Source organism: Protopterus annectens, chromosome 6.part1 (genome assembly GCF_019279795.1).
Source record: "Protopterus annectens isolate FY-2018-M chromosome 6.part1, PAN1.0, whole genome shotgun sequence".
Lineage (NCBI taxonomy): Eukaryota > Metazoa > Chordata > Ceratodontiformes > Protopteridae > Protopterus > Protopterus annectens.
In genome coordinates this window covers 420,958,720-420,973,808 of record NC_056738.1, presented here as the reverse complement: position 1 = coordinate 420,973,808, position 15,089 = coordinate 420,958,720, and the positions used below count along the sequence as shown (strand labels likewise).

Below are 15,089 nucleotides of genomic sequence, written 5' to 3'. Positions count from 1 at the left end.
TAGGAAAACAAAGAACATTTTAAGCTTCTGAAGAAACCAGCAGCACTAGTGACTTTAACACTGTAATCCACCATTAGTCACATTAACAGGAGCCATGGAAAGTGCAAACAAATGCCACTGGAGCACTACCATTATAAATTGCAATGCCTTTGCAAATGTGCTTCTCCTGTGTAACTAGAAATTCCAATAATAACTCGGTAAATGGCTTTAGTATCTTCAATCTGTTATCATTTAGCCATGAAACTAGACAGTACTAACATCCACTCTAGTCTACAGAGACTATTAGTTAATATGCATCTTCACAACTTAACTGGCCCCATCACCTAATATCCCCTTACTGAGGCATCATTTCCCAAGGTGGTCTTAGGGGATGCTTCTCCTAGGTGAGCTTCAACACCTACTATACATTGTACATTTAAATTTCCACAACTGTTACCTTAAAACTAATGCTTATACATTTTCTATAAACCATAATGTGTGCGCGCCCCCAGTTACATCTTGCACTTTTGTTCATCTATTTCTCTATGCCACTATGTTGAGACTGAAATTGGCCAAATGGGATAAATGTCCTTTCCTTGCAGACAAATGTATAAATGGAGTGGTGGAGAGTGTTTCACACAACACACTAATCTATTAAATGGCAGATGTGAATCCATTCACCAAATCAGCCAAATGTGTGGACATGCCTGCAAGAAAACTAACTACATGACAAGGTTACAGAAGGATCTAATTCTGGTGCCTCACAAGAGATGGTGGTGGTGATGCATTTAATGTGATGGCCATCCCAAAAAAAATTTAATATGGTGACTGCCCATTACACCCATGCCCTTAGACCTTCCACAACAGGTGAAAAACTCCAAAGCAAAAAGGAGCAAAGGATCTGGAAATGCAAAACTGTCCTCCAGCACAGGATTCTCAAGACATCGATAGACAGCCACATTAATTGCTAATAAGGTATACAGAAGTTCGCCGCATATTTTCAGAGGGAAGGACATTGCAGAGATTAGCGATTGCATTATATACTTGGTGAATTAAAACATCCAGTTACCATTCCTTATTACTACCACTGGAGTTGTTTTAAATAATGCAGGCTCTGCTCAGAAATACAAAAACCTGCACGAGTCCAAGGCACCAAGATGACATCTCAAATGAATCCTGGGCCACCAGCACATCAACACCGACAAACAAGCAGCCTGAAAATGCATGGCATAATTTTACAGCTTGCTTTGCATTGGCTTAAGTATTTAATCTACTGTAGAGGGCCTTTCAAAAAGACAGGACTAACAAATCAAAGCCACAATGGAATGCAAAACAGGGAAAAAGGTCTTCAAAAACACAATAATCCAAATAAAACAGTGTTGCACTTAGTTATGCCAATGTGCAGCACTTACCAGCACTTTTGTCAAGGAAGTATGCCAGTAAACACCTCATAACTGCTTGGTGACAAACTACAAGAACGTTCCCCTGCCTTTCCAGTTCCATGATGACTGGCTCCAAGCGTTGCACCAAATCCTGGTAAGACTGCAGGGGGAAAGAACAAAACCAAAGGGTTAATTAGCAGGTCTACTCATGCAAGTTATTTGCAAACAAACATAGTAACACATTACAATTAACTTCCGTTACACAGCTAAATATCACCCACATTATTAATAACAAAATTAGTTATGTATGGGCTACAAATATGTACTATTCTGCACACTAAAGTGGCAAGGCATTTGAGAAACCTGTCATCACCACTTTCATGGAAGTTACAGGATGCAAATAAGCATTTGCAAGTGCAACTCCCATATAAAACGTGTGTGTGTGTGTGTGTGTGTGTGTGTGTGTGGGGGGGCTTTCTCAATCAATGCCTTTGTAAACATGCAGTGAAATGTTGCAGCTCACCAGAGAAAATATTTTTCAATTAAACGTTAATATAAGCAATCAGCAGGTTAAATTAACAGTTACTTACCTCCCCCGATGGATATCGATAATAGTACTTGTCTTGTTCTCGGAGCTCATATTCCTCAGGGAATTTCTCCTTGATTTCTTCATAAGTCATATCTTCACAAACACCCTGCAAGGAATGAATTTTCAATGGATGCCAGGAAAAGCAAAGCTTAAATAAAATATACAGAATAGTACACTTTTTTTTTGGGGGGGGGGTTCACCCCCATGCCCCCCTTACAGCGACTTTCATGTCCACTCACACCATCACAAATACCTTCTTCTAGCTACCTGTCCTCATGGACCCCCCCCCCCAAAGTTTACATTATACAGTGTGCCTCTAGTAAATATTTGAGAAACAACCTCTTCCAAATAATATACCCATCTCATTTCTCCTGAATACTCCGTCCAATAAAGAACTACCTCCCACACAACTCTTATTGCCCTAGGATAGGCACCTCTAGCTCACCTCTCCACTCCAACCATCAACCTTAATTTCAGACAGAATAAAGGGTCTGTACCGCGGGATTTCCTTTTCAATGGATGTAAAACAACTGGAGTCAGAAATAAATAAATTTTAATGCATCCTGCGGCTGTGAGACCTCATTGCAAGTTACATCAGTTAGTGAGGCGCAGGGGTGAATCTTCTGTATGGAGTGGGGGGTTTTCTTTAGTAAACATATCACCTTTATTTACTCCCATCACACTGAACAAAAAAGACAGGTCTCTATCAAAAGCATCCAGTATTTCTATTAGCAGTATCCCATAAATAGTGTCCCTTTGATAAAGGATCCATCATCACACAAAAATGACAAAAACGGGTTTGGCTAAAATTCCAGGAGCTAGAATGAACTTATCAGAATAGGGGGCAGGTTATGAACGTTTCTGCATACTGATGGAAATCATGGAAAATGTTTCAGTCTCTAAATGGGCAGTGAGTAAATACATCCCAACACTCTGCATATGAAGCAAATGGTACAAGAACACAGACCATTTCTACATAACTGGCTTGGGCTGTGTAGCTAGGTCTAATAAAGGCCCCGGTGGTCATGGTCTATTACATACATATGAACCTTATATAGTCAAAATAGTGCGCACATACAAGTCACAGTAGGACAGGCCATAAGTAGTCAGCTTCTGTCCCCTGTGAGCATGGCCTACCACAAACACTTCTAGGTGGTCATTCTGGAGGTGACGTGGCCAAGAACAAGTAAGATCCTTATTCAGGAATAAAGGGTAAAAAGGACAGCTGGGGGGGGTCTAAGCCTGCTGAAGACATCCAAAGTGGGATCACACAGCTTCATACACCAAAAAAAAAAACACATCTTTTCTCTGATCATTACACCTCCAACTCTTATCCAATTCCTATAGCTACTATAAAATTTCCCCCAATTCCTGATGCAATCCAATCATGAATAAACTACTATTCTTACACTATCCAAATTTTAACCTTATTCAGCAAACACAACCTCTCTAAGGGATAGATTATGGTAACAGGACAGATGCACTAAAGCCTTTTCAGTCAAATTGTCAAACAAAACTCCAGTGCAGCAAAGGTTTTTAAGAGGGAACAGTAGGGATGGATGGGGCTAAAGTAACCCATAGGCAGTGGGGACCTATGCACTGACCTCTCCAATATTTAGCACTCTTCAAGGTAGTCACACACTGGTACATTTAGAGTAACTGCATCAGTTCCTAGGACAAATTTATTGCTCTCAAACGGCAAGCTACAAACTTTTTTCTCGGCACAGAACGTCAGCCAGGCTGGTCATTCCTCCAATGACACACTCATTAATACAAACCCTTACCAACAGTCAGAGCTACAACTCCTAAGAGACACAACTATCAGCATCACAAGGTGGATAGCAGCACAATCAGCTGCAAAATAGAGTTTCACCTTCCAGCAAACAGTTCTAACCTACAGTTTCTAAAATGCATTAAAAATCGATGCATTTCTAGAACCACAGCCTAAGATACCAAACCTCAGCCTTTAAGCGCAGACATACACAGTACCATGAAATTTCCAGCCACTATTCCTATGATGAAAAAAAAGTTTTATTTAATTGGATAAAAGCTTAATCATATACTCACAGCATCAATTTCATTTAACGCTTTCCACTGTTCATATGGCATCTTCAGTGCCTCAGCTGTCTGAATGGTTCTTTTCAGCTGGCTAGTCCACACCTTCAAGTCCTTCAGGTTTTGCTCATCAAGAAACTTGGATAAGGCCATCGCAAACTGGCAAAAAAAAAAAAGAAAATATATTTCTAGGGTCTTCCAAATACACAAGCATGTGCACTACAGCTAAGTTAATTGGACCAAGAGGAATCCTGAAGATGGACACGCAGTCATTACTGTTGTTTCTAAACAATCTTTTCAAAGCCCAAAATCCCCACTGACAACATCTGCTCCTACAGCAAATGAATGTGTCACAATAAGATCAAGTCTAAAAAGATATTTCCACTATCCTGCAAACCGGCAACTTAGGGAAAAGGGTCATATAGGACAGCAGACAAGTTTCTACATGACCTTCACACCTTCTAGAGTTACCCAGTAAAACTCAGGGAAGTACAGGAAATTGCCTGGAATCAGTCTGAATAATGCAATACTCCAGCCCATCGTGTGCGTGTGTGGAGGGGGGGGGGGTAAAGTCAGGCATGACTAAGGAAACTGTTTGATCGAGTGGCATATTCAAAAGTATGAACCTGGGAGATGAAACAGCTAATTAAATCCAACTAGGAATTGCAGAAGATATAGAATTTAATACAAATGCCCCTTAACTCTGATATCTTTTCTCATGTGAAGTCTCCTCTCTCTCGGCTGTTCCCGTTAGGGGTCGCCACAACAGATCATCTGTTTCCATTTCTTCCTGTCCTCTGTATCTTGTTCTGTCACACCAATCGCCTGCAGGCCTTCTCTTCCCACATCCAAACCTTATCTTAGGCATTCCTCTTTTTCTCTTACCTGGCAACTCCATCCTTACCATCCTTTTCCAAATATACCCAGCATCCCCCTCCTCAGCACATGTCCAAACCAACGCAATCTCACCTCTCTGGCTGTGTCTCAAAACCGTCCAACCTGAGCTGACCCTCTAATATACAGATTCCTAATCCTGTCCATCCTCGTCACACCCATTGCAAATCTTAACATCTTTAACTCTGCCACATCCAGTTCTGACTCTTGCCTTTTTGTCAATGCCACTGTCTCCAACCCATATAACATAGCTGGTCTCACTACCCACTCGAGGCCTTCCCTTTCATTCTTACTGGTACCAGTCTGTCACAAATCACTCCCTAAACTCTTCTATACACTACACGGCAACATTAGCAGGCTTCCAAATACCTTTTTGCCTCTTGATGAAAGGCCAGAGTCGCCTCCAATGCGCCCCTTGATGTTGTACTCCGATTCTCCATGTCGACACAAATAGATGGTGCGCGGCTGGACGTGAATATTCATCAGGTAATAGACTATTTTACTTTGGATATGATCTTGCACTCTGTTAACCAAAAACTGACGTCCAACGTCTATAACTTTGATGAAAGAAAGGTCTCTGTAAAGCAAACCAAGAAGTCCATCAGAAAATTAGTAAAGGAAAGTGCATGCTTGTCACCCATTAATAAAAATATTTTTTTCACAGTTAAAAGTACACATTGTAAATTAACAGTGCACAGTTTAAAAAAGAATCTACCAGCAATCTGAAGATATCAAAATCAAATACAGAACAGCTTTGTGAAGCTTGTTTTGAACCACATATCCGGAAACCGAGACTTGCATCACACCAAAATGACAGATGTGTCATTTCCTTTATAGGGATCTTGCATCCCTCACATAAGACAAATGTTCAGACACAGCACTTTCATTACTAGAGGGCATCCCATGTACATCCTTATCAAAAAGCTTCCACGAGTACCCACAATGAGCACACACTTTATTAAAACATACCCCAGTCTTCTCACTCAATATTTATCCCCTGACTAGAGTGCATTTTTTAAAATGACTCAAAACATGATAGGAAGCAAAAGATAATACAAATTATTTCTAACCGGAATATACAACTATGTAGCATAACAACATACCATATCTATGTAAGCTTACTTGTCATAGCCATCAGGTTCCAGAGGCTGGTAGGAATTTTTATAGCAACTAATTCTCTTCAAAAAGTCTTCCATAGCATCACTGACGTTGCAGCCCTGGTAATCTGGACAGGACAGTTTAACTTCCTAAAAGAAAAATGGAAAAGGTAAACATGAAAAAAAATTAAAATGGCTAGAAAGAAAAATACACAATGCAGTGCAGACGCTGTGTGTAGCATTAAAAACACCAACATACCCCCCCCCCAACCACAGTGATTGTTGTTCAAAAACATAAGTCTGCAAAAAGGTGCAAGAACCTCAACTCACCATGATATTAGTAGCAATGACGTTTGGATCATCACACACAGACTCTATAAAAAACACCTGGAAAAGAAAAACAAAAAAGTTATATTTCCCAGTAAATAGGAGCCAAAGGCTAGAGATCTTTTGTAAAACAGCACTAAAAATGATTAGGAGGAAGTATGAATGGATGAAAAAAGGGTATCAAATTAAGTCGAGGAAAAAATATCATGAAACAATTTAAAACAAACATTCTATCACTGAGCAAATACGATCCAAAGCAAAAGGCATTCAACTCTTAGCATGCTTCCATCTTCCCATCATACTGTTTACTTTCTTAATCTATTACATCTTCTTGATATGTTACATACTACCAGGTGTTACAACATGCAACTCCCTTCACGAATGAAAAAAATGCTATTTATTGACATTGACAATTTAAACACGTGGCCCATGTCATTAACTACTTTCTTGTACTGCACTGAACTGCTGGGGATGACAAGTCCATTACCACCCCTCTAGACGATGAGCTATCAAAATGGGCAAAAAGAGGGCAGGGGCCCAGGGGGGAAACTGGCAGCTCTCCCTGCACTCAGTTAACTTTTTTTTTACTGGCATTTTCTTCGCTTTCAGTTTTACTTTTCTCATGTCAATATGTTTAGCTGATTGGCAAGGCAGGTCTGAATCTTAGAAGTCTCAACCCCACTCCAGACAGAACACATTACAGGTTAATTTCTTCCACAAATCACTAAAACTACAAAGTCTGCAAAATACAACAGATCATTTCTGACCCTCACTTGCTTTTTCTTGTTCACAAGCAGTACTTTGCGTTGTCTACAATTGTTAGTAAATAATGTACATTACAGAATCACTCAAGAAATGCGGCAAAGAAAGAAAGCACCCAGTCACCCTCACTCATCTGAAAAAATACATATAAAACTGTCATCATGCTTTGCTTACTTTAAATCCATTCTCTTTCACAAAGCTTAAGATCATGTCCCTTCTGTCTCTTGTTGTATTAGTGGCATCAAACACCTGGAAGGTAAAACAAAAATCAAACACATGGGGTTTAATTCTTTTTGTTCCCGTCTTGAACAAAGCCAAAATATTACATACAGCATGTAGGAAAGCATCACACATTTATACAAATGTTGGATAGGGCATACATATCAGACAACAGGCCTTTAAGCTCATCAGTGCATTAATCTGCAAATAGGTTTGGGAAAAAGTGGTGCAACCATACATCAAACTGACAAATGCACAAAATGGGTGAGCTTTCTTCACAATTTAGTTTGAAATGAAGAAGACTATTGTGCAACTTAAGTTAGCTGCATTTCTTAACAATGAGAAATAAATTAAAGCCACCATAACTCATCTCATTCAAGGATGAATATGAAGTCAAAAGAGCAACTTGTGCTTAGACTCTTTCCAAAGGGTAATTAATACTTTGGACTACTCGCAAAAAACAGGCCAAAGTAAATACGGTATTCAAAAAGCAGCACTTTCATTACATGTCAATGCATCCTACTTATACAACTCATCCGCTCCACTAAAGAAAATGTCCCTAAACACCACAGTCCTTATTAGAAATCTTAAAGAAAAAACTGCATGTAGTTAAAACTTACAGCTATCTGGCCACCTTCTTCTTTAAGGTAAACCTCAACATCAGTCAATGCGGCTAAGGCACATTGCCTAAAAAAAAAAAAAAAAAAAAAAATTCATTATCAGGTAGACTCAGAAAAGCTGGCAAATTCATTGCAATCCCCCCCCCCCCCTCAAATGTTATTTATCCATTGAGCTAATACAGAAAGCTTGCTTTCACGGCTGCTAGAAGAAAAGGCTCCTATCAACATTAACACTCGAGTGATCACAGTGGGGATCTGTTGCACACTTGTCCCACATTTTTTGTGCGCCTTTACTCTACATTTGCAGAAGATCGGCCCTTTCCCACATCAAGAGAATGAATCTGTCCTTCTTTGCATGTTGTCCCTCAGGATTACTGACCCATGGGATGAGCAGTAATTCTGTCTACAGCAGTTATAATTACCATTAAAATCACATGCCGTACGACAGACAAAAAATAGTAGCAGTAGTCTTAGGTTATGCTATGATGGTGGTGAGATGGCAAACAGTAAACGGCAACACAGTCAAAAAAAGGGAATAAAAAGGGGAAGGTTCAGGTTTTAGGAGACGGGTATGGGATACAAGCTTCTAGACAGCCTTCCACCGGCTTAGAACTTGTCAAACAAAGCAATCGCATTTCAGACTGAAAGCAAGTCATTTTTTGAAACTTTTGTGCCACTTTTCAGCAGAAGACCATCATCCTGACAATCCCAAGACCACACAGATGCATTTTGTCAGATGTTCAAGTCCTTTTCATGGTGACTATGAAAAGAACCTGGTACTTCACTGTTAAAAGACAGAACCACTGCTCACCAAGGTTGGGAGGGTGGCCTAATGGTTAAGGTGTTTGCCTTATAAACACAAGGTGCAGGGTTTGAGTATCAAGGGATAATTGGCTAGGTTTAAAATGGCTCGCAAGGCCAGTCAGCCTAGTACTAATCTATGAACCTATGTAAACCTTTTATTTAAGAAAGTGCCCCAACCTATTGTAAACCTGCTATGCAATTTTGTTTCACCCAAGTTATCTGTATTTGCTATGCTTTCTTAATGTATAATGCTTAATAGTTAACTGGTCATTTTGTTTGTTTCTATCCATTATACAGGCTGTCCTTAAAATATTTTTTGGGATACTTCAATTTGATTCAAGAAGTTTATTTATCTCAGGTTGTGAAGGGGTCTTAATTAAAACATTAGGGGACATTTCCAGAATTCTAGCTTACATTACTCGGGTAGAAATACAATACCACTACAAACATGCACAGCATTAGGTAAGGCTAGGTTATCTCCTTTCACCTTTTTACCTAAATGACACAAAATTAATTTAAATAAATTGTTACCCAGATCTGGCTATAATACCAGGTCAGAGAAACAACCAAACACTTACTTTCGGACTTTCATAGCCACTTCATTATCTGGACGGAAGAATTCATAGGAGCTGTACTGCTTCACTGCCTCCCGACGGTACTCTCCAACATTAAATACTATTAAAACAGAGGAGATCGGTTGTTAGAGACACGGACGTCCTTGCCAGCACAAAAAGGTACAGGTCAATGTAATTTTAACAATGGTAGACTGGCCTCACCTTTTGTTGGCACGCCAGCCCAGTTGAGGTAGCGTGTAAGTTTTTTAGAGATGTAAGTCTTGCCACGTGCTGGTAGTCCAACCATCACAATCACAGTAGGGGAGTTGGCCAACTGCGGACCGCAAGCTGAAAAAATAAACCAAGTTCAGTTTTACTACAAACACAATAGAAATAATGCATACCATTAACAATATGCAGAAAAGTACACATGTATCTCAGTGACCCACAAGTCAGGGATACTGCACCACTGGACAGCTCCATCAGGAGTGCAGGGCATAAGTGGGAAGCAGAAGAGGACCACCAGAAAATGGCGAGACAGCAAACACTTAACTCCTCTAAAAGTAAAAGTCAAGGTCAGATGATCTTCAAGCTATGATGGACCGAATAGAATTTTAAGAAAACACCTCAAGGCACAACTCTCAAGCAACTAGACTTAAGTCTGTACATACAAGTCAGCAAGCACCAGTTTTCAGCACATATGAGAGAGACGGATTAATGTAAAGGGGCAAAAATCAAATCTAATAAAACTCACTGTAAAGCTTACCTTCTTTTGATGGTCAATAATAGATAAATAGTTGCTACTTCTGTAACTAGTGCAAGTCACATAAAGAGGTCTGTGCAGAACTCTGCCAACCAGAAATAAATCCTAGGCAGCCTTACAAAACTGTGTACTTGTTACACCTTTGGCAACATGTTATTATTAGCATTTAAGTCTTGTAATCTTAAGTACAAGGGGAACAGTCTGCATACATGTGCTGGTTAAGGCACTGAGTGACACCACGAACAAGGTATCTTTTGTAGCAGAAGATTCCTAGCCTTATGCAGACAGGCAAAAAAATCTCAGTCCTAACACACACAAAATGCTTTAATGTAAAAACTGAACTTGACAAACACATAGGCAGTGTGTTAAACTTGTCATGCACAGAGTGAGACTCAGGTTTGTAATTATAATTAAATGTGAAGCCTAGCTAAGTGCTCTTAGGATTCTGTAATAAATGACGCATGCTGGACTGAGTTATTATTTTGCATATAATGCAACTGAATGCGAATGCAAACTGAGATTTATACCTGTACTATATCTAAACTGTAACCTTTGTATATTCCACCTGGCTTGGATGGCAGCTGAAAGTGACCAGTTAACAAAATTAAATAAATGTTTATCTCACATTAACCCCATCTCTAATGATGTACATTCTATCAAACAGATATGGTACGGATCAACTCTGACTGGTCAACAGCACATAACAGAGAACCATTTATAACGTTAACATCACTCTTCCAGGACTCATTACTTCAGCAGGTAAGGACAACAGGTACAGATAACCAGAGAACACAGGTGTTCAGCTGCATACACATTCCCACTTCTACAAACATTACAAACATTATACTACAGAAAAAGCAAAGTCTATTACCTGTATGAAATCAGAGTTCTCCAATGGTTAAGGCATGTCTGCCAAATCTGGTCCATGCCACACATTTATTTTAATGTATATCTGTACATGTATTTATGTCTATTTATTGTATATATTTATGTATTCATATGCTGAAAAGTTCATAGGTGTATACTAGGCTAACTACCACTATGGCCCTTAAGCCCATCCATGCAACCCAAATGTGACCAGCAAATTTGATTTATATAGGGGTAAATTATGGCTTGTTTATGTCCATCGGAATCACAGGAGTCAGACCAGGGGCAAATTCATCCATTGCTCCAACTTGGGTGAAGGAGACGGTACAAGTAAAACTGAAAAACAGTTTTATTATTCAATAGGAAATGTAAACGTTTGAGGTACATGTGAAAAATTTATTGCACGAGACATTAATAGAACAAGAGATAGGAGTGTGAAGGGTAGGTTTACTGGGATAAGCAAATGGTTTACTTATCTTGGTGAACAACAGGTTAGCAATAGTACGTCGCTTGCGAGCAATGAGAAATGTAAAATGTATGGATTCGTACTTAATTCAGGAGGCTTTTTACTAAGAAAGTCACTAGAACATTAAGGAAACAACTTGGGAATAAAGCAGTACAACAGTTAAGAAGGTTGGTGCAGTTAAGGACTGCCTTGTGGGGATATTTTCTATATCATACATATATTTTATTATGAGTCATTGGAAAGCATGAACGAAATTAGCATGCACAAGATGCATTCGAAGGGAGGGAATTAAGAGATTTGTTAAGTAATGTCGAGTTCCAGACAAATGCATTCTACATATCCATTTGTTGATTGTGTAGACAGATCCTTTTCAGCCACAGCCTGTCTCAAGAACATGAAATACATACAGTAGTTTAAGTGTACAATACAGCAGACATTAAAACTGAATGGAAATCTATGGAGTTGCACACATCAAACAGGAACCACCACAAGTCAAGCATAATCAATTAACTGTGCAAATTATTAAGAGTATAACTTGTGTATAATACTTCTATTTGCTGTAACAGTCTCTCTCCAAAAGGCAGAGCACATTCAGTGCTGCTTTGCACATACTATTTGCATAAAAAGAAACACATTGACTGTTACCTGGTGCAGGTTACCTGGTGCAGTTAAGCTATTTAACTGAAAAATTAAGCAAACCTACAGCATACGCTGCAACTCTCAATATTTTTGCCTCATGTGTTTGTTTTGTTCCAGGTTTTTTTTTTTTGGCAAATCGTTGAGGATTTAAATTATGGGCGGCCACGGTGGTGCAGTGGTTAAGCATTGCCACCTCACAGCAAGAGGTCCTCCGGTTTGATCCTCAGCTGGGGTGCCTTCTGTGCAGAGTCTGCATATGTCCTGTGGTCGTGTGGGTTTCCTCCGGGAGCTCCGGTTTCCTCCCAAAGACATGATGTAGGTGGATTGGACACTCTAAATTGGGCCTAGGTGTGAGTGTGTGCGCCTTCTGTGGAAGGTTGGGCGCCGGGCTGGCAACTCAACACAGCAAAACTCCACTGCCAATCATGAGCAGACAAGGTGATCTGCTGTGACGAAAAGTTGTTGTTGAGTATTTAAATTATTTTTTGGCAAATCGTTCAGGATCGAAATCACCAAATAATGGCAGACATTTGTGTTCCAATCTTTATAGTCTTCAGAAAATGCATGCTAATGCAAAGCCTATTATTCTACCAACTTTCTAAATTTATACCAGCAATATTTAAAAATTGTCTATTTTTGGGCCTTTGACCCCCCCCCATCATTTTTGGCTTTGCCCAGATTTCTTATGCTAAGGAGGTTAAGAGGTATGACCTACAGGCTGCTGACATTTGCCCAACACGTTGATGTAACAAATCTCAATCATGTGAGTCAAGAGCAAAAGCTGACAGCATTCACACCTTGCAAGTGTGTGTGAAGAAAGTTAGGTCTAGATCCCAGTTTTAAAAAGACTGGGTTCTAGACCAGACAACACTAGTGAGCCAACTGTGTAAAGTGCCTACATGAATTACTCCCCTAACCTCATTAACAAGTACAAAATTAATAAATAATAAAATGAACAAACAAGAGGATTCCGATACAGTAACAACATGCACACTATTGAGACAGAAATGCTTTCTTTTCCAGGTTTGAGTTTCCTTGCAAATGATACAACTTACTGACGCTAAAGGAAAAAAAAAAAGAGAGATGCCCCCCCCCCCCCAAATGCAAACACTTACTCATAACAATTTATGTTTCATTTACAGGATAGTAGACTAATTAAAACAGACCATTTGCAGACACAGCCTGGAACCAAACTGTCCCAGAATTAGATTAACTAACTAAACATGGTGCACACATATCTCACCAGTTACTGAATCTTATCTGCATTTGCTGACAGGAAACACCCACCATTTTCAGTGAGAGTCCCAGGGATAAAACCCAGACAGAGAGAAAAATGCAATAAATACTGTACACCCAAGTAGCATCTTAATGGGAACGTTGCTCAAATTACATTTTAATTACTAGTAAGAAAGTCTCACAAAACTTACAAATAAATGAAAGACAACACACAAAAGCTGCAAGTCTAATACAATGCAGGGATCCAGTACTGTTATAAAGGACAAACACCTGCTCCTTTGCAAGCAGTTGGGTTTAATATATTCATGATGTCATCCGGCTATTAGTATAACTGACCATCCTATGTGTGACCACTCCCCTTAGATTACAAAAGGAACACTTTCACCTGCGCAGTCCCACCTCTTCAAAGAAGCCGAACAGTGAGCATACTTTGTATGTAAAACAACTGTCTGCACTAGTTCAGGTAAGGGTGGCAATGCCAAGGGATAATATACACGGACAGACAGGAAAACTGAAGCTTGCTAGCATTTATCACATCAATAATGCGACATTAAAAAGGAAGCACTGCCTGTTCATTCACCTAACTTGTTAACCAGGTGGACCGCATTCAGCCACAATGCATTGCAAACAGCAACCAATGTGCAGTATTGTTTCTAAAACAACGTTGCCTTTATAATGCCTTTGGGTGATATCCCTTATTACATAAAACCTATGATGCTGCACTATATGAAGGAAGGGGCAGTTAAAGACAATGGAGCATCATACCCCTACCCTTTTGGTACACTGGAGAGATACATGCAAACACCCAAGGAAATAAGTTCTGTTGAAAACATGCAATTGTTGGCTAAGGAATGCAGCAATTGCAAGTTAAAAACAGATCTATGCAATTAAAAAATAACCAAAGCACTACATCTGCTTATGTTAATCCTTGTGTGTACAATATGCCACTGTGCATTAGCTAAACTACAATGGTGCTACTGCATAAGGTCAGTTTCAAAACCTGGGACTATAAGCTGAAATGGGGACAGCAGAGCAATCTACCTGTCAAGTTAAAGTTTCCCCTGTAGAATGAATGAACACATCTCCACCCCAAAACCATTCCCATATACCATATCTTATGACTGACAAGTTTTATTAATGACGGACAAGCTTTAGCAAATGCTTTTGCAGGGGATTCAAGCTCTGCTGCACCTAACAGGTGCTCATTCTAAAGCCACATGAAAAGACTTTCCTTGACAAACCTCTTGCCCAATCTCCTATGGGTGTGCTGGGATCGTAGGGGCTCAATTCCTATAGAAACATTACCTACATGCATACCTTACAACTGTTCCTGATTTGGACTCCTAAAAGTGGCGACTGTAGTAGCCGATGCCTTGAATGATTAATAACAGTAATTAGTGTTAGACACTCTTACTTCAGAAAGTGCACCTTAATGCACATTTTTTATGTTGTCAGCTTATGTTAATAGCACTAATATTTTAAAACAACTGCGACTGACCATTTCTGGACTTGCCCTTGATTCTGATGGTAACAGGTTGATAGTTAATTGGCTATAAACATTTCTCATTCTTCCTTACTTGCAAACCCTCGGAACCAGCTGCCAGAGAGACCATGCGCTGCATATAATCTGCACTGACCTACAGACTTGACGTTCTCTCATTACTTCCCAAATCTACAGCTCTACTTTCAGCAGAGGAGGCTGGACGCAACACCAGATAAAAAAGGATAACACAAGTGATGGTGTTTATGTATGCATAATGCACACAAGCTGGTATCTGTAGAACAGCAAAACGCACAGGTTGCCACCAAAAAATGAGAAAGGGACATCACAAGTGA

At 39.6% G+C, this 15,089-nt stretch overlaps 1 protein-coding gene across 4 annotated transcripts in view; it reads right to left on the bottom strand.

The window, feature by feature from the left end:
* LOC122805609 (6-phosphofructo-2-kinase/fructose-2,6-bisphosphatase 3-like) overlaps positions 1 to 15,089 on the bottom strand; it is a 28,213-nt gene that overhangs the window by 10,442 nt on the left and 2,682 nt on the right. For all 4 annotated transcript variants that reach the window (XM_044075854.1, XM_044075851.1, XM_044075852.1 and 1 more), the window contains exons 2-11: positions 9,505 to 9,630; positions 9,307 to 9,403; positions 7,925 to 7,991; positions 7,260 to 7,334; positions 6,327 to 6,383; positions 6,022 to 6,146; positions 5,269 to 5,476; positions 4,018 to 4,164; positions 1,952 to 2,056; positions 1,392 to 1,521 (exon numbers count right to left, since the gene is read on the bottom strand). In XM_044075854.1, the coding sequence (XP_043931789.1) occupies positions 1,392 to 1,521; positions 1,952 to 2,056; positions 4,018 to 4,164; positions 5,269 to 5,476; positions 6,022 to 6,146; positions 6,327 to 6,383; positions 7,260 to 7,334; positions 7,925 to 7,991; positions 9,307 to 9,403; positions 9,505 to 9,589 (1,096 nt within the window). In that variant the 5' untranslated portion in view covers positions 9,590 to 9,630. The remainder of the gene's footprint in view (positions 1 to 1,391; positions 1,522 to 1,951; positions 2,057 to 4,017; positions 4,165 to 5,268; positions 5,477 to 6,021; positions 6,147 to 6,326; positions 6,384 to 7,259; positions 7,335 to 7,924; positions 7,992 to 9,306; positions 9,404 to 9,504; positions 9,631 to 15,089) is intronic.